A 26,821-nucleotide genomic window follows, 5' to 3' on the forward strand; every position below is an offset into this window, starting at 1 on the left:
ACATGTCCAAAACTGAGCTCCTTATCTTCCCTCCCAAGCCTTGTCCTCTTCCTGACTTCCCTATCACTGTGGATGGTATCACCATCCTTCCCGTCTCTCAAGCCCACAACCTCGGTGTCATCTTTGACTCGGCTCTCTCCTTCACCCCACACATCCAATCTGTCACCAAGACCTGCCGGTCTCACCTTTATAATATCACCAAGATCCGCCCTTTCCTCTCCACCCAAACAGCTATCTTAGTGGTACAGGCTCTCATAATATCCCGCTGGATTATTGTGTCAGCTTTCTCTCTGATCTCCCTTCCTCCTGTCTCTTCCCGCTCCAGTCTATTCTTCATTCCGCTGCCCGACTCAACTTCCTGCAGAAACGCTTTGGGCATGTCACTCCCCTTCTTAAAAACCTCCAGTGGTTGCTTATCCGCCTCCGCACAAAACAAAAACTTCTCACTCTGGGCTACAAGGCTCTCCATCACCTTGCCCCCTCCTACCTCTCCTTCCTTCTCTCTTTCTACTGCCCACCCCGCACGCTCTGCTCCTCTGCCGCCCACATCCTCACCGTCCCCCGTTCTCGCCTATCCCACTGTCGACCCCTGGGCCACGTCCTCCCACTGTCCTGGAATGCCCTCCCTCCTCACCTCCACCAAATTCATTCTCTTCCCCTCTTCAAAGCCCTACTGAGAGCTCACGTCCTCCAAGAGGCCTGCCCAGACTGAGCTTCCCCTTTTCCATCTGCTCCCTCTTCTGCCTCTCTACCCCCCCCCGCCACCTCCCCTCAGCTAAGCCCCCTTCCCCCCCTTTTCCTCTGCTTCTCCCCCTCTCCCTTCCCCTCAGCACTGTGCTCATCCGCTCATTTGTATATATTTTTATTACCCTATTTATTTTGTTAATGAGATGTACATCCCCTTGATTCTATTTATTGCTATTGTTTTAATGAGATGTACAACCCCTTGACTCTATTTATTGCTATTGTTTTTGTCTGTCTCCCCCGATTAGACTGTAAGCCTGTCAATGGGCAGGGACTGTCTCTATCTGTTCCCGATTTGTACATTCCAAGTGCTTAGTACAGTGCTCTGCACATAGTAAGAACTCAAATACTATTGAATGACTCACTATCAGAAAGAATCCTCAGAAGGTTGCACTATTCCTTAATGTAACAGGATCACCGCAGATAAGATGGCTGTGGACATAGCAGCAGCAGTTTCTATTCTTATCCTGTCGTTGTTGCTCCACTTTTTGCTGGACTCCCTGGAGTTCTTGCCTCCACCTGGAAAGCGGCAAATAGTGGAGCAGTAGGAACAGGTAAGAAGAAGACCTCTTGGGACACTACCATCATGACCTAAGCCAGGGCAGGGAAGGAAATTGGAGCCCCAGAGCAGAGGCAGGGAGGCAGGCCTGTGGATAGTGGGATTTCATCTACATAGGAGAGTGGAAAAGATCCAGAGAAAGGAAAGTGCTGTAGAAAGTCAGCATGAGTGCCGAAAAATAGAGCAAGAGCCACTCGTGTGGAGCAAAATCCTAAAGATGACTGTTGATCAGTGGTATTTATTGAGCGCTTAGTGTGTGTAGAGCACGATACAAAGAATTTGGGAGAGTACAATATAATTGGTTGTTCTATAAACATGCAGTGAATGGTTTGATGTGCAGCGGAGAGACCTGACTTTGGGTGGACAACTAATGATTTTCTGTGTGAAGAAGAGCGTGTTTGAATCCACTGAAGAATATGTTAGTCATTCTTGTACCTGGATTTCTTTGTGGAATCAGAAATATACTGCATCAAGTCATTTCCTTAAAGGATGACAGGTTTTTTTTTTTTCTGGTGGTGACTTCAGGCAGTACCAAGAAGGATAGGACATAAAAAAAACACACCCCAAAACAAATCTTTTAACAAACTACATTATTTCAGAATCTTCCAAAAGGTTTTGAGGGGCTAGGTTTGAGACTTTAAAAAGGTGTTTTCATTGCCATCATTGAATCATATTTATTCAACCCTCTGTGTAGCATTGTGATAAGTGGTATTCAATGTGGTGCCTGGTTTTTTTCCAGATTCCTTCTTTCCAAATGGGGCTTGTCCATCACATAGGAGACAGTTGAAAGAAGTATTGCAGTAATCAGTCTGCTGCAAACAACATATCTTTTCTTCAGTCTCACAGCCCGCTCTTTAAGCTGTTTTGTGTCCGTGGGAATGGGTAATTAGGAAAAGTAATGAAGGTGAAGGCCACCAGAAAAAATCATGTTGTTCCTTCCCAACCCTGTCCAATTCCTACAGTGGTCATTTAAACCCATTCTCTCTTTCTTCCATGTATTACAATAGCGATACATTATTCTCTGCATTAGTGACTCCAGAATTGAATTACTTGCCTAGGCAGTGAAGTGAATGTGATTGTTGAGTACTGCAATGTTCTGGATTGAGATCTAATGAGGAAGTGCTCTCTGGAAATAAGAAAGGGCAATTTTTTTGGTTTGTGTTTAACAATCATTCACTGTGTTTCAGCCGGAACTCTTTTTTTTTTTTTGCTCTGGAGTTGTTAATATCAATTCTTAAATTGAATCAGTGCCTTCTTGTCTAGTAATTGCTTTGCTTTGTAATAAGAATGAAAGTCAGCAGAACGGCCTTAAATTAAAGTCCAAGTTGGCTTTTTTAAGGAGCCAAAGTAGGGATGACTGGGTGCCTATTGGTGAATTACAACTAGGCTTGGAAGGTGGATGTTTCGCCTTTGTAGTCGATATGCAATTCAAAAGGTAGAGAGCAAATTAGAAAAAAAGCTTTACGAATCTTTTGGCTTCCCACAGAGGAACAAAGTAATGAGCTGTCATTTTGAAGATGCTAATTACCAAGTTGGCAATCACTGAACACTAACAAGCTGACCTCTGTGAAACCATAGGGTGATTTTTTTTTCAATTCAATTCTTTATTGAGTAGCATCTGTATAATTCACACTCTCATCAAAACAACCACAGAATGACCACCTGGCTGCCAGAGAAAGCAGGTGTCTTAGAAAGAAGGAGGATGAGAGAATGAAGTAATGAGGAGGAATATCTGGGAGTTTAAGAAGTTGAACAAGTATTTGCTTGGAAAAAGAAACAAGCAGAAAGGAGGCTATTTAGAAGACTTTGCTGTAGTGGGAACCAATGTTGCCTAGTAGAAAGACCACAGGCCTGGGAGTCAGAGGACCTGGGTTTTAACCCTGGCTCTGCCGCTTGCCTGCTGTGCGATCATGGGCAAGTCACTGAACCTCAGTGCCTCAGTTTCCTCATCTATCAAATGGGAATAAAATCCTAGTCTCTTCTACTTAGACTATGAGCCCCATGTGGGACAGAGCCTTTGTCCAACCTGATTATTTTGTATCGACCCCAGTACTTAGTAATAATAACGATAATAATAATAACTGTGGTATTTGTTAAGCGCTTACTATGTGCCAAGCACTGTACTGAGCGCTAGGGTGGACCCAAGCAAATTGGGTTGGACCCAGTCCCTGTCCCATATGGGGCTCAGAATCTCAACCCCATTTTACAGATGAAGTAATTGAGGCCCAGACAAGTGAAGCGACTTGCCCAAGGTCACACAGCAGATAAGGGGCCGAGTTGGGATTAGAACCCATGACCTTCTGACTCCCAGGCCTGTGGTCTATCCACCTTGCCAGTGCTTGGCACATAATAAGTGCTTAATGAATAATATGATAATTATTATCAGGTAATAAACTGGAGGTAAAAACTGTAAATTTTGTTTTGATATTGAAATGATGACCATGGAAGACAGTGAATTATGGTTGCAGAATTTTTATAAGATTATAATGCAACATGTAAATTGTTATGCTGGTAGAGGACATGCACAGGAGAGCTCAAGGTGAATGATAAATTATGGCAGAATGATTCTGGACTGAATGCTTGCCTAATGTTTTCTACTCGGGACTGAATAAAAATCTTTGTCTCTATTGAGAGAGTAGGTAGCCATGTTCATGCTGTAAGGGTAGTGTTGTAGGCACTGTAACCCGAGAATTGATACCATTGCTGTCATCACCATAAACGATATATAGTGAGTGCCTACTGGGTGCAGAGCACTCTGCTGGGAAATAGAGAAAATTTAAGACACAGTCCCTGCCCCAAAGCAATTCACTTTCTAATGGTCAAGATCCAGCCACATAGGTCAATGAATAGGGAAGCAATGTGGCCTAGTGGGAAAGAGCAAAGGCCTGGGACCCAGAGAACCTTGGTTCTAATCCCAACTCTACTACTTCCTGGCTGTGTGACCTTGTGTAAATCACTTCACTTCTCTGGTCCTCAGTTCCCTCATCTGAAGATAAGGATTCAATTCCTTTTCTCCCTCCTACTTAGACTGTGAGCCCCTTGAGGGGCCTGATTTTTTTTTATGGCACTTGTTAAGCCCTTATTATGTGCTAGTCACTCTACTAAGTGCCAGGGTAGACATAAATTAATCAGGTTGGACACATTCCCTGTCTCACGTAGGGCTCACATCTTAATCCCCATTTTACAGATGAGGTAACTGAAGCTCAGAGAAATCAAGTGACCTGCCCAAGGTTACATAGCATACAAGTGGTGGAACAGAATTAGAACCCGGGTCCTTCTGACTTCCAGGCCTGTGTTCTATCCACTAGGCCAGTACCTTAATAATAATAATAATAATTATAATAATAATAATTATGGTATTTGTTAAGCACTTACTATGTGCCAGGCACTGTACTAAGCACTGAGGTGGATACAAGCATATCAGGTTGGACACAGTCCCTGTCCCACCTGGGCTCCCAGACTCAATCCCTATTTTACAGATGAGGTAACTGAGTCCCAGAGAAGTAAAGTGACTTGCCCAAGGCCACATAGCAGACAAGTGGCAGAGCTGGGATTAGAACCTATGACCTTCTGACTCCCAGGCCTGTGCTCTGCCCACTACACCATGCTGCTTCTTTGACACATAGTAAGCACTTAACAAAATACCACAATTATTAATGAACATCATGGGCCCAGAATTATCAGTCACAGCTCCAGAAAGTGGCCTCAGAGTTAATACTGACCTTTTAAATCATAATGTGCTCCACCCAAGAGATAAACAGCACAACCTAGGCATAGTTTTACAACTATATAAAACTGTGATACATCTAGAATAATGGCTGGAAAACATATCAGAGCTGGATAAAATTACAGAGAAGGGCAACAAAGATGATTTAGGGTCATGACAGGATTAGGACTCTTCAGTCTGGAAAGACCCAGGCTGAGAGGGGACATGATTGAAGCCTACAGAATCTTGAAGGGTGGGGAAAGGATGAACATGGAATCATTGTTCATCAAATCCCATCACATCAGGATGAGGGGGAGACACCAATTGTAGCTAGCCAGTGGTGGGTTCAAATCAAAGAAATGGAGAGGTTTTTTCACATAGCGGGTGATAAGCATATGGACTCTGTTACCACAGGAGTTGGGCAGGGATGGGATCAGTAGATTCAAGAGGGCTTTGGAAAAATTCATGGCAAGAGGTCCATAATGGCTTACTAGAAAAAAAGTTAAGGATGTAGAGGAGAAAAGTTAGGGATGTTAAATGACGTATTTCTAGACATTAGCATGGCTGTCTAAAAGGGCAGCCAGAGCACGGTTCTTTCAGGTGTCCTGTTGCCACTGTCAGAGAGAAGATCCTGAGCTGAATGGATCATTGGTCTGAACCTGTAATGGTGCTGCTTATGTTCTGAAGGGTAACACATGAAACCTGGGGCTACCAGATCCCTGTGCAAAGAGATTATCCTTTTCTTAAAGCATAATTGTTTTCTTTTATCGAAAACAAGAATAGAACATTGTATTTACTGTGCACTTACTCTTTGCTGAGCACTGTACTAAGTGCTTGGAAGAGTACAGTATAATAGAGCTGGTAGACATGTTCCCTGCCCACAACGACCTTACAGCATGGCCTAGTGGAAAAAAAGGCCTGGTCCAGTGGTGGAAAGAGAATTGCTTTGAGATTCAAGAGACCTGGGTTCTAGTCCCCGTCGTCTTCAGAGCTGGCTATTGTGAACAAGAAAAAACACACGCATACACTTTGCAGTGTGCTGCATCCCTGCCCTCCTACATGCATGTTGTATCCCATGCCCCAGCAGGAACATGGTCGGCAAGGATGAGAGACAAGATAAGAAATGGAAAATGGCACTGCTCAAGTCACGAGCACTAGAATCAATTCCTTTGCATGGGTTCTCAGTCCTGAAGATTGTAAACTCCCTATTAGATTATAAACTCCCCGAGTGCAAGGATCATATCCTATCATATCTCCTGTTCTTTCCCAAGTGCTTAGTACAATACTATAAACACAGTAAGCACTCAATTAACTATGATTATCAATTGATTGAGGTCTCAGTTCAGAGGAAACTTTGTCATCATCAGAGGAAACAGCATGGCACTGGGAGCCAGGAGATCTAGATTCTAATCCCAGTTTTTGCCACTGGCCTGTTTTCTGACCTTGTCCAAGGCACTTAATGTCTCTGGGCCTCAGTTTCCTCATCTGTAAAATGGGGATATGCTTGCTACCTGCTCTCCCTCCCTCTAAGATTGTGAGGCCTGGGTGGGACAAGGATTGCGTTAGATCTGATTATCTTGTATTTCCCCCATGTTGAGCTCATAGGAAGCACTGTATAAATGCCATCGTTAAGATTGGCTTAGCCTGAGACCATATTTCCTAGCCAGTGACTGGTGAGGCAGTCAAGACTGGGGTAGGGTTCTGGAAAGTTGTAGTTTTGCAGAACTAGAGGGATGTCCTGAGGAACAGGACCCAGAAATAGTTTGTTCTCATTTTCAATTTACATTCTTTAGGTATGTCACCCGAGGAATAGCATTACTAGGTAGCCCAATTTTTGATGGGACTATGTGGATGGCTAGGTTCTTTTCTGTGGTTTGCAGAGAAATCATTCCAGATCAGCAATATATGTCCCTTCTGTCATTTGAGGAACCAGACCAGGGTCATAATGTGCACAGAAAAAAAATTGAGAAATGTACTGAAAACATGTGAGAACATTTTATGAAGGAATCGGAGGAAACAAGATGGGTCTTGGTTAAAAGCCAGGGAAAGGATAAATGGAAAGCGAGTGCAGAATGATTAATCTTTGTTTTCCTCTTTTGTTCGCATCAAATCACTAGAAGTTAAAAATATAAAGAAGATTTGGGGTAAATGGAGAAAACGGGAAAATTAGTATCGAGTGAATCCTGATTGTATCTGACATTCCTTGAGTTTTAGAATAAATTAAAATCCTGTCAGGAAGAGGGGGCTACTGCCAGTGAAGTGCTTTGAGCTACTTGGAGACCAGAGGCGTATAAAGACAAATGATTGCTATTATTATTATAAACATGTTGTGCTGTCTGCAGCAGTCTAAAAGCAATTTCTCGGCTTCTTGACGACTGCGATTATTTTAAGGATTTCTGCAAATTAAAATGAAGGCTCTGGGAGCAAATACAGTCCCTGGAGAAAATCTGGGTATCAATACAAGGGAACAAGGCCAACATCTACAATGACTATATCATCCCATTGTTAGACTGCTAAGTAGGTGTTGGCTTGGCTTGCAGTCAAGAATGACTGACTAGCCCATTCCTGAAGAAATAGTGAAATTTGGGCAGCAGAAGCTGTGAGCAGAGGTTGGGGCTAAAATTTGCATTTTGTTGTCTAACAAAGTAAATAAATAAATGACGACATTTAGATTTTGGCCTCAGAAGGCAACTGAAATTGAGCCAGGCAGTAGAAAGGAGGGGCGAAGACTAGATCAGGCAGAGAAAGGGAGAGAAAATAGAGGATGGGAGAACAAGGAGAGGGAGCCGAATGGAAATTTAGGCTGAACGCAGAATCTGTCCTGGAAAACGAGACTCTGGGCTCTGCCGGCTCAGCAAATTGAGGGTGGGAGGTGACTCTGGAATTTTGAGCGTGTACAAACTCGAAGCCAATGCAGCAGTTATGTCAGAAAGATCCAGTTAGGATGTAACACTTCCAGGTGGAATGCCAAGAATCCTTGACAGCACAACATCTTCTTATCCCAGGGCATTTTACAGATTTTCATCCACCAGCTGAGGATGATGGCTGAAAACCAAAATCCCGAACGGTCCCGGCTAAACCAGGGCATGTGGTCAGCATGTGAGCTGGGCATGCAAGAAGGCAGGCTGGTGGAGAGCGGGTGGTAGAAAAACGGTGCAAGCAGCAAGTGAGCGAGCTGGGTGGAAGGTGGTAGCCGAGGCTAGGGACCAGGGGACCAGACTTGGGCTTGTGCCTTGCAGAATGCTTTGATGTTTGTGGCTGCTCGGTTTCTGAGCTTCAGAAGTTACTCTGAGCAAAAAAAGAATTCTATCTGATTTTATAAGGGCCAGTTATTTGGCCAAAAGTGCAAACCATGTGAATCAAATAATGAGCCGAACCCTCCCTTCCCCCCAAAAGAGAACTCATTATCAGAGAACGGGGTCTGTCCTGAAGGGATTGCTTTGGAAGTGGAAATAATATCTCCATTAAGGGGGTGTCCTCTGCTTATATACAAAGTTCAAATAGGGAACATCTGTATTTTAATGAGAACAACAGATTATGGGTGTGCTTTGAAAAGTAATATATGGCATTCATTCGGATTTTGAAGCTGAAATAGTTGAAGGGATTTTTTTTTAAGTGCTGCAGAGACCTCTAGGGCACTGCATGCAATTGACAAATTCCACTCTGAAGTAATATCTACAATTAAGGGTTCCACATTAATTGACACTGAGGCAACGGTGGAGGAGGGGAAAATGCATGAACAATTATTTGTACTTTAGTTCAAGCCAGTGGAGAGTTTTCCAGGATGGAAGAGGATGGGGGAAGCGCTAGATGTGCTATATCAGTCATTGTGGCTTTTAGTATTTCTGTCTTGGCATGACTAGGTGTGGGCTGTAAGCTGTTTCAAGGCAAGCATGTTTACTACCTCTATTGAACTCCCCCAAGCAATTCGTACAGTGCTCTATGCATAGTAAATGCTTAACAAATACCGTTGATTGATTAGGTCGAGAATTGGGGTGGAATTTCCTCCTTAAAGCTTCCATCTCCTCCTTCTTTTCTTTCTCTGCTGGAAGAGATAGCTGTAATTTATTTATATTAATGTCTGTCTCTCCCCCCTTTCTCCAATAGACTGTAAACTCATTGTGGGAAGGGAATGTATTTATTCCCCAGTGCTTAGTACAGTGCTCTGCACATGGTAAGTGCTCAATAAATACGATTGACTGATGGACTGACTGCAAGAGGAGCCTGATGCTCAAGGGAATGGTGACTTCATATTGCCCCTTTCCAGTTGTGCCTCCTCAAATACTCACTTTAGAGATGTGACCCATGCTGTGCCCTCCCACCATCAACCCATCAACCGTGACCTGAGTTCTCCTCCAACCCATAGTCGATCCAATCTGACTGCATCCCTCAAGGTGGCATCTGTGGTATTTGATTCTTTTGCCCCAGCTCTCATGCTGCTCAGTATCACAGACCACATACCATGGCCCTTTGCCACAGACATGGGTCTGAACAGCATCCCAGCTTTCATAATAATTTATCTGCTCGTTTTTTCTCTAAAATGGTGTCTCTCTGCTCCCTAGTGTGACGCATCATACGTGGGTACCCACCAGGGGGTCACACCTGTCAAAAGGAGGTTCTTCTGTCCCCTGGATGAGATTCAACTCCCTCCACTCCGACCCCACCAAAAAATTCCAGACCACTCTCTTCCTCCCTCTTTTCTCGGTGCTTCCCCCAAACCTTCTTGTTTCAGCTTTGCAATATGCCAGGCATATTGTCAATATTACACTCCATGTCCCCTGCTGGTCTCCTGATGAAATATCATTGGACTGGCATGTTTCATTCTGTAGGTCTCATGTTTCTGATCTTTTCATTCCTTTCCCTGGCCCACATGGCTGTGACCTTGTGGAACTGACCAAGCTGGCACAAAGTTGACTTGGGTACAGTGTGGCCACTCCACTCTAGTTTCTCCTTTGTGACCATTTTAGACAGGTGGGGGAGGAGACAGCTAGAATTTCAAGTCTCAGGAGCCCATTAGGACTATCACACATGTATATGTGGCAATATCACCCTGAGATCGATCACTCCATCGGTGCTATTTATTGAGCGCTTACTGTGGGCAGAGCACCGTACAAAGCATTTGGGCGAGTACAACGTAACAGAGTTGGCAGACGCGATCCCTGACTGCAGGGCCACAGAGGGAGACAGACATTAAAATAGATTAGGGATAGGTGAAAGGGTAGAGTAGATAGTAGGGGAAGTAGATCAGGCCCAGGAAGACTTCCATTTCCATTTGAACTAACTTCTGGTTTGAAGCGGTGTGGACTGGATGCCGCACTGATCCCGTCCAACCATTTGTATTAAATACGACTTGTTGGGGATGCTGATGAAAGAGCTTGAAGAATCAGATATAAAATGCATGGTAGGCCCAAGTTTCATGGCCGTATACAACTGCATCTCTGATGATCTTCCCTTTGGTCTGAAGCTTGGTGCCATGTTTCCACATGTGTCTTGTTTCTGTTGTATTCTCTTAAATGCTTTGCACTCATTAGGTGAATAATAAACCCCACAGATGATGATGGTGATGGGGGACTGCGTTCTTTCATTCTCTCAAGAAACATGCTGGCTTTCTAGATTTGGTTTTCTACCTTTTTTTTATCTGATTCCCAGACCTGTGCTATATCCACTAGACTGTACTGCTTCTCTTTTGCTCCTTAGGCTTTTTTTCCATTGAATTCTTCTTTCTAGCATCTTAAGCCTGTTAAAATGGTCTTACTGACTTTTCTCCTTTCTTCCCTTGGGTTTTGGGATATGATCATGCTGTGATCTTTCCTCATCGCAAATTTGTGGTCATTGTTTTCATTATTGTTGTCGTTCCTAAACTATCCTTTCTTGACTTTGTTCTTATCATTCTTTACCCTTGATGATTTCTTTTAGTTCAGTACCTGTTTGTGGTTTTTCAGAATGACTTCTTCTTGTTCCCCGAGTGCTTCAGCAGTAGGTGCTTATTAAAATTATTTTGAATAATAATTTGTAATAATATTTGTTAATAGCTTGTTATATGGCAATCACCATGCAAAGTGCTGGAGTGGATACAAGACTGAACACAATCCCTGTCCTACAAGGGTCTCACAGTCCAAGTAGGATGGGGAAAATGTGTTTAATCATTGCTCTTTTTATGCCCATCTCATGCCCAGGTTGCAGACCATCACCCAGGGCCATCTGTTTTTCAGGGGTAAAACTAGTTGCATTGTACATTCCAAGCGCTTAGTACAGTGCTCTGCACATAGTAAGCACTCAATAAATGCTATTGAATGAGATACCTACCCTGGTGACCAGCTGTCTGGGATATGCAAAAAGCCCCTTCTACACTCTCCAACCTGGAGATCGTAAGCCCTTTGAGGGCAGGACCAAGGCTTGTTCTTTCTCTATAGCTCCCCTTATTCATTCATTCATTCATTCATTCATTCATTCAATCATATTTACTGAGTGCTTACTATGTGCAGAGCACTCTACTAAGCGCTTGGAAAGTACAATTTGGCAACAGATAGAAACAATCCCTACCCAACAATGGGCTCACAGCCTAGAAGAGGGGAGACAGACAACAAAACAAGAAGACAGGCATCAGTAGCATCAAAATAAATAGAACTGTAGATGTATATACGTCATTAATAAAACAGAATAATAAATATGTACATATATACACAAGTGCTGTGGAGCACGGAGGGGGATATAGCAGAGGGAGGGAATTGGGGTGATGGGGAGGGGAGGACGAGCAGAGGAAAAGGTGGGCTCAGTCTGAGAAGGCCTCCTGAAGGAGGTGAGCTTTCAGTGGGGCTTTGAAGGGGGGAAGTGAGCTAGTTTGGGGGATGTGAGGGAGGGAGGGCATTCCAGGCTAGAGGTAGGACGTGGGCTAGGGGTCGATGGCAGGACAGGCGAGAAAGAGGCACAGTGAGGAGGTTAGCAGCAGAGGAGTGGAGTGTGCAGCCTGGCTGTAGAAGGAGAGAAGGGAGGTGAGGTAGGAAGGGGCATGGTGATGGAGAGCTTTGAAGCCAATAGTGAGGAGTTTACAAAGGTTGATAGGCAACCACTGGAAATTTTTGAGGAGCAGGTGACAGACCCAGAGCGTTTCTGTAGAAAGATAATCCAGACAGCAGAACGAAGTATAGACTGAAGCGGGGAGAGACAGGAGGTTGGAAGATCAGAAGGATAGTGCAGTGGTTTCATAAATGGGTGATGGATACCTACTGTCGACTGCCTGGCTGCCCCTTGCTAGTTTAGAACTCTTTGACAAGGCTGACAGTCCATCAGTCACTTAAATGTATTGGCTGTGAGCCCCTTCTAGACTGTGAGCCTGTTGTGGGCAGGGACTGTTTCTATTTGTTGCTGAATTGTGCTTTCCAAGCGCTTAGTACAGTGCTCTGCACATAGTAAATGCTTAGTAAATACGAATGAATGAATGAAAGAATGGACTGCCTACTTTGTACACTCTACTAAGTACTTGGTCAAGTACCATACATTTAGTAAATGTGATCTCCATCCTGAAGAAATCTACAGCCTGGGGAGGGCGTTAGACACCTAAATAAATTATAGGTTAGGGGGAAGCACAGAATACATAAAGATAACTGCATAAGTGCTTTTGGAAGTTGTGAGTACTTAAGGGTTTAAGCGGTGTGGAAGGACTGAAGTGGCAGTTGGGGATGTAAGTGGGGAGATTAGAGATCAATCAGGGCAGGCCTCCCAGAGGAAATGTGATTGAGCAGAGGTGTCCTCATATTCCCATTTGGCTCCACTTATACCAGTTAACTAGGAAGTGTGGCTTTTTCCTGAACAAAGTCTTCCAAAAATCCTGAGGATATTTGTGAGAATTTATACTCTCATGTGACTTAGGGTTTTAGTTCAGTTTTAAAGCTGTTAATTTAAGGTATTGCTTCTTAAATTTCACAAACATTTGGGGATTGAAAGAAATCCTGGAACCACAACTCAAATGCATGTCCTACTGATGGTGAAATAACCCCTGCCCCATCCTTTTTTTTCATCATGGTTGTATCCATGGGCAATGGTGATATTTTCAGATGCCTTCCTCACTTAAGCCCTCTTTTCCCCAGCTCTCTCTCCCTTCTGTGTCATCTGTGCACTTGGATCTGTGACCTTTGGCATTTGATATTTGCCCCACCTTCAGCCCCACAACACTTAGGTCCATCCACATAAATTATACATTATAAATTATTTATTGATATTATTGTCTATCTTGTGGGCAGGGAACATGTTTACCAACTCGTATTGTGTTGTAGTGTACTCTCCCAAGCGCTAAGTACAGGGCTCTGCATACAGTAAGAGCTCATTTTCCTTCAAAAACTTTTAAGACCATGTTTCCCCGCTCCTCAAGAAACTCCAGTAGTTGCCCATCCACCTCTGCATCAAGCAAAAACTCCTCATCGTTGGTTTTAAAGCACTTAATTACCTTGCTCCCTCCTACCTCACCTCGCTCCTCTCCTGCTACAACCCAGCCTCCACATTTCGTTCCGCTAATGCTAACTTTCTCACTATACCTCAGTCTCGTCTATCTCACCGTTGACCTCCCGCCCACATCCTACCTCTGGCTTGGAACACCCTCCCTCTTCAATCAGACAGATAATTGCTCTCCCCCACTTCTAAACCTTGCTGAAGGCACAACTCCTCCAAGAAGCCTTCCCTAACTAAGCCCTCCTCTCCTCTTCTCCCACTCCCTTCTGTGCCGCTGTTACTTGCACCTTCTTTCATCCTCCCTCCCATCCCCACATCCCATATGTATATATCTGTAATTTATGTATTTATATTAATGTCTGTCTCCCCCTTTAGACTGTGAGCTTGTTGTGGGGATGAATGTGTCTGTTGTTATATTGTACTCTCCCAAGTGCTCAGTACAGTGTTTTGCTCACAGTAAGTGCTCAATAAATATGATTGAATGAATGAATTGGTGAGGCAGAGGGCAGTTGTACATATTTGATTTTTGTGGTTCTGTGGTTCTGTTTTTGCACTTTTTGTTTATAAAACAAAGTCTAAAAGACCCTCTCAACTCTTATAGTGATGATACTAACTGGTATTTGTAAGCTCTACATGCTACATACTGTGCTAAGTGCTGGGGTGGATACAATTCAATCAGATTGGGCCCAGTCCCACATGGGGCTCCCAGTCTAAGGAGGAGGAAGAGGGACAGGTATTTAATACTCACTTTTCAGGTATGGAAACTAAGGCACAGAGCAGTCAAATGACTTGCCCAAAGTCACACAGCAGGCAGGTGGTGGATTAGAACCCAGATCCCCAACTTCCAGTCTTGTGCTCCTTCCACTAGACCAGTGGACTGTGAAATGGGTGATGGCATGGATTTATCTGTTGTTAATGAGGTCTCACAGAGAGATTCTGTTCCATAACTGAATCCGCTCTCCTCGCCAACTGTCTCTCAGTGCTGTTGCTGGTCACAGGGAACAGGGAGAGAGAGAGTGGATGACTCAGTGCCAACCATCACCATGACTGCTAAAACAACTCCAGCCTATGCCCTGCTGGCAGCAGGACATACCTGTCCCCTCTTCACTCAACCCTAAACTACAGTCCAGCCAAACATCGGCAGCCCCTCGCTGATCTCTTACTGAAGTTGAGACAGCGGTGACAATAGACAACACCCTTGGTGTCTGAAGAGCTCTCTTTAATAATATAAAATTCCCTCTGAATGACAAGGTGCCCTATCCTGTGTTTTACGGGCATAGTGTTGACAAGATTATCTTTTTAGGTCACTCCCACACTTGGACACGAAGTTACTGTCAGCAGCATCATCTTCAAGCATGAAGGACTGATGGAAGCAGTGGAAAGAGCACTCTAATCCCAGTTCCACCACTTGTCTGCTCTGTGACCAAGGGAAAGTCACTTAGCTTCTCTGTGCCTCAGTTACCTCATCTGCAAAGTGGGGATTAAGACTATGAGCCCTCTGTGGGACCTGGACTGTGTCCAGTCTAATTAACATATCTACCCCAGTGTTTATGCTTATTTACAGTGCCTGACGTATAGTAAGTGCTCAACTAATATCATAAAAAAGGTAAAAAAAAAAAAAAAAAGTCCTGGGTTCTAATTCTGGCTCTGCTGTATGACCTCGGGCAGGTCACTTAACTACTCTGTGCCTCCATTCCCTCGTCTGTAAAATGGGGATTAAATAATCTTCCCTTCATTTAGGCTGCAAGCCTTTATGGGACAGGGACTGTGTCTGACCTGATTAACTTGTATCTATCTCAGTGCTTTTAGTAGATTGCCTGTCCCATAGTATGCACTTAACAAGTACCCTAAAAATATGTAAATTTATGTGTGGCCTATATTTATATATGCCACATATGCATGTATCACGCATCTTTCTATGTATGTATATGCACACACTGTTAAGATTCCTTTTTTAATCTCCATGGCATTCTCTACTATTTGTCTCAAACACACAGAGTAGAAGTCCCTGGCTTCCTTTTTTTGTCCGCCTATCTTTGTTCTCCCTGTCTTTCCACCCCACCGCCTCCCTAATAAACAACTGGCTGCCCTAGAGTCCATTTCACCCCCATTAGCTGGATAGAATGCAAACCTGCAGAGATGCCCAAGCATGGTCTTGATTGGGAAGCAGCGTAGCATAGTGGATAGAGCACGGGCCTGGGAGTCAGAAGTTCATGGGTTCTAATCCTGGCTCCACTACTTGTCTACTTTATGGTCTTGGGCAAGTCACTTTACTTCTCTGGGCCTCAATTATCTCATCTTTAAAATGGGAATGAAGACTGTGAGTCCCATGCAGGACAGGGACTGTGTCCAACCCAGTTTGCTTGTATCTACTCCAGAGCTTAGTACAGTGCCTGGCACACAGTAAGTGCTTAACAAATACCAGAATCATTATTATTATTGTTATTAAAGGGAACTCTCAGTTACTGCAGGGCAGCTGCTCTCCCCTATGCCTCCCTCACTCCAAATGTATGATAAGTGATAAGCTTTTATCATTTATCAGCCTTAGCTGGTTTTAGGATATTAAGGGGATAGGCTTGCTTTTTTAAAAAATCTGTTCACCTTTTCATCCAACCCTGCTCCCTCCATTTCTACACCCCAATGTATATATTTAAAAGAATGTGTCAACACAACACAATCTCATCTTACCTGTCAACCATTTACTTTTTGTGTTCCAGAGTAAAGAAATTGGTTTACAGATGCATGAAGAGCTCTTGAAGGTCACCAATGAATTATACACAGTAAGTTCTGCAGAACTCTCATGTTATTTTGTCTCTTGTATAATCTTTGTCGAGAGGGTTTCCTCCGTGCTTAAACCTGGAGTTGTTTTAACTTGATTCTCAGCAAAATGTCTGGGCCTCATAGGCTTCAATTGGCCCCCTTTGTTCTTTTACCAGAGTCTGTGATTTTCATTTCCCTCTAGAAAGAACTGCAGTTGGATCAGTGCTGCAGCAGAAGTTTTGGAGGGCCTATAGATTTACACCCAACCAAGGGGCTGCAGTTCCTCGTTACCACTAATATTCTTTTATATTGTTGTTATTAATATTATATTTTCATTAGGATATTTGCTAAGCACTTATTACATGCCATGCTCTGTACCAAAAAGGGCTGGACTAGATACAAGATAGGCATGGTGGCCACAATCCCTGTCCCACACGGGGCTCAGAGTCTAAAAGTGGGAGAGAGGATAGGTAGAGAAATCCCCATTATACAGGGAGGAAACTGAGCCACTGAGAAGTGACTTTCCCATTGTCACACAGCAGGCAAATGGTGGAGCTGGGATTAAAACCTGGGTTCTCGGATTCGCAGGCTTGTGCTCTTTCCACTAGGCCATGCTGATTCCCTCTCATAGTTCTCTAACTTACAGAGCTCTGGCATTTTCTGAGCTTCAAGTTTTCCCAGGTCAGGGAAGTTATACCCTTGCAGGGTTTACTGGGTAGAGGAGTTTAAATTGAATTTAATATTACAGACAAAAGGTAGCAAGCCAACCAAAGGATGATGAAGTGATGGTCTTGAGACCTGGTGTCGTGTCATTCGGCTTCATAAATAACCACTTTCCCATGGAGAATACTTTTTTTTTCTTTCAATCCGTGTATTTTCAATCAATCAACACCATTAATTGAGTGCTCACTGTGTGTAGAGCACTGTGGTGAGCACTTGGGTGAGTACTGTAGAGTAGACCATCCCTGCCCTCAAGGAGTTTGTAATTTAGTGGGGGAGAAGACACTAAAAAAAAATTACAGATAGGGGAAGCAGTCCAGGCTAAAGGCATGTACAGAAGTGCTATGGTGGCGGGAATAGACATTTTAAAATGTACACATTTTCTGGGTGGTTAAAACACTTTAATGGATGGTAAGGTTGGTTTAGCTCTGAACTTTATGTGAAACTGATCAGACTCCAAGGATGCTTAGCCTGCCGAGGAGATGAAGAACACTGGAGAAAGTAGGGCAGGTGGAAAAAATGAGTATTTTTGTCCTTGGGCTCCCACTTTTCCAGCCCTGGAACTCAGCCTGTGATGTCCAGTTAAAGACAGAATAAAAACTTGCAGAGCAACTCCCCTGCCAGAAGCCTAAAGGAGAGAGAGAGGACGAGAGGGAACAGACACCATAGGTCCCGTTTTATCTTCTGAAACCAAAAACTTTCAGCGAGACATGGGTGGGGTTACCAGTGGGAATTTGGTTCAGATGACAAAGGCAGTGAAGACCGTTTGGAATAGAAATTGAGCCTTTTTAATATAAAATCAGTTCTCCAAACCATCACCCTTGCCCCCCTCAAACTCCAAAACGTTGGCCCATTCCACAGAGGGCAAAGGCAAAAGAAATTAAAAGTGGATAAAAAGACCAAATCATCCTAGTAGGTTTACAGACATCAGGTACCACAGCAGCCAATGAAGGAGTCATTTTCAGAAAGAGGAGTAGATGGCAGAAGGAATAACAGCAGCTCTTGCATTAACGCTGAGCAGAATAATGATAAGGGCCATCCATCCTCCAGGTTGGGTGGGGGGTGGTTAGGTGGAGAAGGCTAATCCTCAGCTAGGGTTGGAATGAATCACTCTTCCTCTGAAGGAACTAAATTGCCATGGTGCTTGGTGGGGGGTTTAATGCCTTCCTATAGTGCTATCAAAAACAGGGAGGGGAGGGAGCCTAAGCTCATCAAACATGGCTGCTCCTTTAAGAGAAGGCACCCCAAAGAGGGCACAATACCCCTTCTAGCTAAGGAGGGTTTTTGAAGGGCTTTACGAAAAGAGGTCTATAGGTCTCTCCCAGATTTTCAGCTTGTGGCCTTTAAAGGGGACATTATTTTCCAATCATGAAAAGCCCCCCTTGTGTTGTTAACTAATGAATGTTGCTGCGGTTTCTTTTTTTCCAATCCATTGCTGTTAATTAACTTTGCAATAAGCTCCCAGGGACACAGCTGCAGTGGCTTTTCTATATGGCACAATGGTAGAAGACCAGGACAATGTGACTTTGTTCAAGGTGCCCGCAGGAGAAGGTGTGAGAGGATTATAGATCAAATAGTAGCTTGTGACAGGTAGAGTCCATCCTGAAATAATAAAGGGACCATGACTTACACTTCTCTTGTAATTCCCCTCAATGCCAAGTACAGGGCAGTGTGCTAAGTAGGCATTTAGTAAAAACTGTGGATTGTGGTGAAAGCTGTGAGGTTAGATCACAGATAGCAGTGGCAAAGACCAGCAACCTTTGATCTTGTCAGCCTGGTGCTAGAGTGTGTGTGAGGGTTGGAAGTTGGGGTGGGAAGGGGACAGAGGGATGCAGAAAGACAAAAAGGGCAACGGTTCCCACATCATTGCTTCTTCCCAAATAGCCTGAGCTCTCAGAAGGCTGGGGGCTGTGTCTAAGACATTTGTCATTCCTCAAGGGCCTCATACAGTTCTCTGTACAAAATAAGCACTCAGTAAATAGGATGTGATAATGGTTCTAATGGGAATTTCATCCACCTTCAAAGCCCACCTCCTCCAGGAAGCCTTCCCTAATAGTACCCAGCGCTTAGAACAATGCTTTGCACATTGTAAGTGCTTAACAAATGACATTATTATTATTATTATTTAATTTCCTACATCTTAAGTTGCATCAACCTAACAACCCCCCTCCCCCCCCCAAGCACCTATGCACACCCCGGTCTGCCAGTGGTTTGACTAGTACATTATTAAGGAATTAGGGGACATTTATCCAACAGCGCATCTCCATTTGCCTCCAGGATGAACCTGGCATCTTAGGAAGCCACAGGTGCACATGGGTGCACAGTGTAAGGCACCATGAGTGCTGTAGCATGAGTTTTCCTTAATGTGAGGTAATGTGGGGTTTTGTGGGAATACAGGCCTTGAATTTTAGGAGAATAATAGTAATGATAATAACTGTGGTTTTTATAAAGTGCTTACTATGTGCCAGGCACTGTAGTGAAGTGCTGGGGTGGATACGAGCAAATCAGGTTGGACACAGTGCCTGTCCCACATGGAGCTCACAGCCTCAATCCCAGTTTTACAGATGAGGTAACTGAGGCACAGAGAAGTGAAGTGACATGCCCAAGGTCACACAGCAGAGGAGAGGTGGAGGGGAATTAGAACCCATGACCTTCTGACTCCCAGGCCCATGCTCTATCCACTGTGCTAGAGAATCACTCAATCAGTGGTGTTTATTTAGCACTTATTGTATTCAGAGCACTGCAGTAAGCACTTGGGAGAGGACAACACAATAGAGCTGATAGGCACAGTCCTGGACCTCAAAAAGCTTACAGTCTATGGAAGAGCTTAGAGAACTGGGTGTATTTGCACCCATCCTCAGCAGTGACATACACATATTCAGCTGTGCACTTGTTTATTTGGCTATTTCACCATCACCTCATACTTTCTGCATGTTACAGCCTTGTTCACCAGGCAAAGGCCACCGGGGTGTCCCTGGTGCCTGCTCTAGTGTTTTTAGGGGATGTTCAAGAAAGCCCCTTCTCTTCTCTCGAAAGCATTTTCTCTATCCAAAGGGAACTTGTCTCAAACATCATTATTTTCGTTCTCTGTGTCAGTGGTCCTTAAACATTTCTCTCTCAGGACTACATTGGCTGGAAAAAGGTCCCCGTGAGTCACCACTAATTGGGCAGTGAGAATATTTTCCTGGCCCCATCTCCCAGCCATTTCCCAGAGTTCACCTTTCTAGAATGTGAGCTCATCACGGCAGCGTCTTTCTAAAAATGGCCTCAGGAAGTCCCCTAGGAAGGGACTGACAGGGCTGATACCCCTTGCCAGAGATGAAAACCTCCAGTAGTGGTAGTGGTGTGGCTTTGGACTATCTGGAGGCCTTTCAGTCGATCAATAGTGCTTACTGAGCCCTTTCTCTATGCAGAGCACTGTACCAAGCCATATACTACTGGTTCACCTTCGTCCATACTTTGAGAGCCATTGTTCTGGGTCATTCAGTCAGCAGATATCTACTGTGCTCCCACAGAGTAATTGGCATCATTCATGTGTGCACACGTGTGTGCCTGCATAGTGTTTGTGTCAAATGGAGAGGCCCAAAGTGAACTTCCTGGTAATGAACTCCATTCTGTCTTCTGCTTAGTTCTGCTGAAACAACTGTTTTCACTTTGTGTTTGGACTAGAACATTGTTAAAGAATAGCAAGGGCTTAGTACAATGCTTTGTACACAGTAAGTACTCAATAAATACCTTTGATGTTGGATAAGAGAACAGTCTTTGCACAGTGCACGTCTATCTGAACAGAGTGTCAGATGAAACAATTTGTGTTCATGCTCATGGCATCTGAGTGGGTGAGTCCGACAGTGCAAATTTTCCATAGCCTGAATGTTTGCAAGAATGTAGCCCTCATGTTCTAGAACTGGGTGTGTTTGGGAGTTTGACCACAGCAGGAGCTATTTCAATTTCATGGAAATCATTTCACTCTAGTAAAGGGGACTCCAATAATCCCGAACATTTTTCCTTGGTGGCGCTCTCATTTTCTCTTCCAGTCTTCCTTCATTATTTGAATTTAGGCCTAAAGGATTTTAGTAGCGATTCCTTTTCCTCTCTCATTTTAAGCTGCTCATATTTAAAAATCTTCTTAAGAGCAGCAAATGGCAAACAGCCATGAAATATAAAGCATGAATTAACGAAGCTGAGTACTGCAAATCAAGCAAGCATGTCTCAACTAAAGTGTCTTTGAACAATGATTTCTGGCAACGCAGATTTTCTGGGGCCTGTATGACCCCTCTTAATAGGTTCATGAGCGCTGAAAAGCAAACCCATTTATACTGCATTAAACTCGGAGATCTTCCCATTGTGGTAACCTCTAATGGACCCAAGTGGAGGACTGGTTCTAATTTATTTTGTCTCAGCTAAAAATAACCAATAGCTCCATGAAGCAAGCACCCAAACACAAAAGCTCTGGTTTCTTAGGGAAGAGAGCTATAGTTGAACTACCTGTTCAGTGCAGGCCAGCAGCAAATGCTGGTCACAGGCCACTGGGTGGGGCTCTCTAAGGGACAGGATTTCCAGGAGTAAGGCTTCTCATGAGAGGAGTAATGGGCAGGGCCAAAATGCAGGAAATGAAGAAGTACTTTTAGAGACAGGGTGAGAGAGTGAGAGACACTCATGAAACAGTGAGGGGAGGGGGAAGGGAGAGAAGCGGAGGAGGGAGAGACAGGGAGATTAGATAGGGAGGGAGGAAGAAAGAGATAGGGCAGTGAGTTGGGAGGAAGAAGGAGGTGGGGAGATGAGGTGAGGAGGGAGAGACAAGACCACCGCGCTGGGTGTCACTAAGCAACCTCCTCTCCATGGCCTTTCAGCACCTTTCATTCATTCAATTGTATTTATTGAGCACTTACTGTGTGCAGAGTACTGTACTAAGCACTTGGAAAGTACAATTCGGCAAGAGATAGAGACAATCCCTACCCAACAATGTGCTCACAGTCTAGAAGGGGGAGACAGACAACAAAACAAAACAAGTAGACAGGCATCAATAGCATCAAAATAGATAAATAGGATAATAGATAAATAGGATAAATAGGATTTATACTTTCCCCTCCCCACTCCAAAAGATGGAACAGTGGATTACCAGGGTACTCTCTCTGCTACCTAAACCTTTCCCCATTGCCCATTTCCAATGTAGACGAGCATAGGAGAATGCTAGTAGCATTTCCCTTGCAGTTGGTAATCAAAACAGTCTGTTCCTTGCACTTTCCCACCTCCCCTGTCTCTGTGATTCATTCTTCACAGAGGAGTGAGTTTTGATACTTTGGTACCAGTGGAAAGGCGAAGACTTGAGAACCACCTCTTCCTTGAGTACCATGTGGAACAATAATCTGTGAGGTTTTTGGTGGTTCTGTTCTGAAGCATCAGTGATTGCCTGCAAGTTTACACAAAATAGAGGCCCATAAAGAGATTTGTTCATTATAACAAAGTAAGAATGACAGCTAGGAAGGGTCAGTTTAGAGAATGAAGGATAACACCCCACAGTTTTCCATCTACATTTAGGACAGGCAGAATAAGCAAATATTTACTCAAAGATAGATCCAAGAAAACATGGCAATGGACACCTTCTCTGCAGGCCTTTATGCCCAGTAGATTTTCATCTGATTGGGGTGGTTTAGTGTGGTCATATCCGATTCAGCTGGATCAACTAGATAATCCCTTGAGGTGCCCTAGAATTTCCATGGTGTAGTGGATTGAGCATGGGTCTAGTAGTCAGAAGGTCATGGGTTCTAATCCTGGCTCTGCCACTTGTCTGCTGTGTGACCTTGGGCAAGTAGCTTCACTTCTCTGTGCCTCAGTTACCTCATCTGTAAAATGGGGATTGAGACTGTGAGTCCCACATGGATTGGCTTGTGTCCACCTCAGGGCTAGTACATTGCCTGGAACAAATAAGTGCTTAACAAATACCGCAGTTGTTATTATTAGTATTAGAATTCTGAGATCTACTCTTGGTACCTTTTTCCAATGGTGCTGGCTTTGGTTTTCCCATTTTGGGCAGTGGAAGTTGGGAAAACTGCTGGGGTGGCAGAAGAGGATTATGGAGAGCCATAGAGCATGGCTTCAAATGGGAAGCACACAAGGCACCTTATTGCTTTGGGACCTGGCAACTCTGCAAAGATAAGATTTGAAAAATTGATGGTAAAGTTAGTCCCTGTAATGGGGTTAGGCACTGGCAGCAACCTTCCCATGCCACAGTTCTTCTTGCTTCATGACTTGCTCCCAACAGTACTAGCCAAGTGGCTGTGGCCAGGAGAGGATTTTGTGAGGGTGAGGAGCCAGAAAACACATCTGGCCCTATTGGCCTCGAGTCATGGAAGCTGCCGATGGAGAGCTGGGTGAATTAGAGAGCAAACGAGGGCTCCGCTCTCCAGAGCTGGAGAACCCACATGGCCAATGATCTGGGGCTAGCCAGAGTCAGCTCAGTTCCTGTCACGCTCTTTGTCCTCTCCAGGGTCCTTTAAGAGGTGGTGGAGGGGGTCACTGCTCTTTTACTGCAGGGCCGAATGGTGGGTCGGGCACAGGTCCAGAAGAATGTCGGCCTTCTGCTGTGCTGGTTGGGGCAGCTGTCTTTGGTTTTGACCCTTGTTCTCAGGGCTCGTGTATGGTTACCTATTGAGAAGCAGGGCCGGAGACATCACTCCCTGGGCCGCCATGCCCAGGATGGCAGAAGCGTAAGAAGTGCTGAGCTGCGATATGCATAATTAGGTCATCTTTCCCATTTGTAGGGTTGGAGTCTTCTGCCCCTCCCCCCGCTTTGCTGGGTGGCGAGGCAGCAGAGTGCACAGGTGCCCTCTACTGTTATTGCTGCTCCTCCCTCCGGAGCTTAGCATGCTGCCACCCAGATGGGCAGTTGAAAAAATTACTGGGAAGAGGGGAGGTTCATCCACAGGAAAGGAGACACACATACTGGGGGTGGCGGGGGAAGGACACAAGATACTAGGCATCAGTATCTTCCCTGTGTTGGTGTGAAACCTGCAGAGGCTAGAAATGACCAGTACTGACACAAAGGTGGGTTTCCTCACAAGGAACAGGTAACAGTCTGGACCTGGGAACAGAATCAAGCATCTTCTCTGCTGGGTCTGAGCCTCAGCTAGGAAAGGGATGCCATTTTGCATTTGATTAATGATTTTCAATATTATATGGTAGCACTTTGGTTTCTGAATAATTGTATCAATCGATCAATCAATCACTGGTGTTTATTAAGCACTTACTGTGCACAGACTCTCGCTGTACATGTTTTATTCTTATTAATGTTGGTCTTTAGACTGTAAACTTGTTATGGACAGGGAACGTGTCTGCGAATTCTGTTCTTATATACTCTCCCAAGTGTTTAGTAGCCCCGTGGCTTAGTGGAAAGAGCACGGGCTTAGGAGTCGGAGGTCATGGGTTCTAATCCCGGCTCCGCCACTTGTCAGCTGTGTGACTTTGGGCAAGTCACTTAACTTCTCGGTGCCTCAGTTCCCTCCTCTGTAAAATGGGGATTAAGACTGTGAGCCTCATGTAGGACAACCTAATTACCTTGTGTCTACCCCAGCGCTTAGAACAGTGCTCGGCACATAGTAAGCGCTTAACAAATACCAACATTATTATTACAATTCTCTGCACATAGGGAGCCCTCAATAAATATGATTGATCTTCCTCTTGTCCCACTTGACACGGCTATTCTGAGACATTACTCAGCCCTAATAATAATGATAATAATAATCATGGTATTTGTTAAGCACTTTCTATGTGCCAGGCACTATACTAAGTGCTGGGAGGGTAGGTACAAGGTAATTGGGTTGGACACAGTCCCTTCCCACATACGGCTCATAGTCTTAATTCCCATTTTCCAGATGAGGTAACTGAGTCAGAGAAATGAAGGGTCACACAGACAAGTACCAGAATCAGGATTAGAACCCAGGTCCTTCTGACTCCCAGGTCCATGCTCTATCTGTTAGGCCATGCTGCCTACCCGGTTACTGTGAGAAAGCCAATTATTTGAACATCTTCATAGCAATGATGATGGAGTCAACCCATCAGGAACAATGGATGAGCCTCGGTCTTGAGACTTCAGAACCGAGAACCTACTCAGAGAAATTGATTACAGTGCTTGGGGCTTACTCTCACTTCCCTGCCAGTCCTGTTCCTCACAGAGTGCAGAGAGCAAGTAGGCCAGCAGCACACTGCTACATGCATGTGTGGTCTTCACCCCCATTAGCTGCTACCGAAATAATTGGGCCTAGAACCCAGGTCTCTGGTTTCCCAGAGCAGTGTTCTTTCAGTGGACCAACAGCAGGGTCTATACCTCTAGCAACAGAGGTACCAAATACCCTCTCTGTTGGTGACGGGTAGACAGGCAAGTCACTCTTGCTCAAGAAGGCTGAATTAGGATAATTAATTTTGGGTAAACAGGGAAGTTTTCCATTTCAGAACATGCATGTGGGGAAGCTTATTTTGATTTCAGGTTTTCTAGGTTTGGAGAATTGATTTGACTGGAGGCAAATCAGCTCAGCAACCAAATTGAGCTCCAGACTTTAAGCTTGTTCTGGGCATGTCTACCAACTCTGTTACATTGTTCTCTCCCAAGTGCTTAGTGCAGTGCTCTGCACACAGGGCTCAATAAATGCCACTGATTGATTGAGCTGTGGCAGGGATGAAATAAGAGCAGCTTGGTGTTTTGACAAGGGCCCCTCACACCTGCACATTACTACATGAAAGGCCCTGGAGGGAAATTTCCCCCAACTCCCCTGGCTTTCTGTAGCACAAGGGTCTTGTCCCGACCATCGTCCTAGTTATTTTCATATTCCTCAGGTGTGTGTTTGTTCTCCCTTTGCCACGGGTGGCAGCAGTTCCAAACCACGCGGCAGCCCCAGAGCGCTAGAAAGATCAGGAGCATTATTTATTTCTCTTCTCTCAACTGGTTCCTCCGGAAAATCAGCTGGATCCTGCTCATTTCAATTATTCATTAGAGCAGAATTAATAGCTTTGTGGAACACTGAGACCCGAGCACCAGTTTGGTGGGTACTATGATGCCCCAAACCACCAGTCAGCTCACTTGGCCCAACCCACACCCTCTTCTCTTTGTCTCCCTGGTCTGGGATGGAGAATAGCAACAGAGAAAAGCCTACTCACTAAAGGACTGGAGTGGGTAGAAGAAATAGGGCTTCCTGTGGCTCAGAAGGCCAGAGGGGGAAGGGAGGAGAGGCGGGATTGGCTATAGTAGTAAACTCCTTTCCCCGATTTCCTCCTTGGGAGTATAGATAGGGGTGGCAGGAAAATACTGCAGCTGTGGAAGCGGTGGCTGAAAGCTATGAGTTGGTTGATAAACGTGAAGCTTTCCCTCTCCCTATCTGGAAGGTTCTGTAAGTGAATTGGCTTGCTGCCAAGGTCCACTCCTTCCCTCTTCGCCCTCTTCCCAGCATCAGCATATCAGATCTGGTTGGGAGCATGGCCCAGTGCTGCTGCTCCTCCTCCTGAACCTAGAAAAGGAAAACAGGGGGAAGGGAAGGTGTGGTCTTGTATCTTTCTTTTCCTCCCCAACCCCCACCCCTTCCACTAAAGTGGTAGAGTGCACAGCAGGGATGTTGGCTGAAAAGAGCCTGGTGGCCTTTTCCCTCCACTGTCCCCCCAAATGTGGCTCCATGCACATTTCCGCATAGCTGGTGCTCCTCCCCCACACTGTGGCCAGCTCCACTCCCTCAGAAGGCTACTGCCGATTCCTCCTCGGATTACCTTCCCCACCCTTTTTATAAAGGGTATTTGTTAAGTTCTTACTATGTGCCTGGCACTGTACTGAGCCCTGGGGTAGATACAAGATAATCAGGTTGGACACAGTCCCCGTCCCACATGGGGCTCACAGTCTTATTCCC

At 44.7% G+C, this 26,821-nt stretch overlaps 1 protein-coding gene across 5 annotated transcripts in view; it reads left to right on the plus strand.

Annotated features, from left to right (window-relative positions):
* SRGAP3 (SLIT-ROBO Rho GTPase activating protein 3) overlaps window positions 1–26,821 on the plus strand; it is a 315,141-nt gene that overhangs the window by 204,294 nt on the left and 84,026 nt on the right. For 4 of the 5 annotated variants that reach the window (XM_029051353.2, XM_029051349.2, XM_029051350.2 and 1 more), the window contains exon 4: window positions 16,172–16,234. In XM_029051353.2, coding sequence (XP_028907186.1) covers window positions 16,172–16,234 — 63 coding nt within the window. Of the gene's footprint in view, window positions 1–1,944; window positions 1,949–16,171; window positions 16,235–26,821 lie in introns of those variants that run through there. The other variant, XM_029051352.2, reaches the window with a different exon arrangement.

The sequence above is a fragment of the Ornithorhynchus anatinus genome, chromosome X1, assembly GCF_004115215.2.
Source record: "Ornithorhynchus anatinus isolate Pmale09 chromosome X1, mOrnAna1.pri.v4, whole genome shotgun sequence".
In the NCBI taxonomy this organism is placed as follows: Eukaryota; Metazoa; Chordata; class Mammalia; order Monotremata; family Ornithorhynchidae; genus Ornithorhynchus; species Ornithorhynchus anatinus.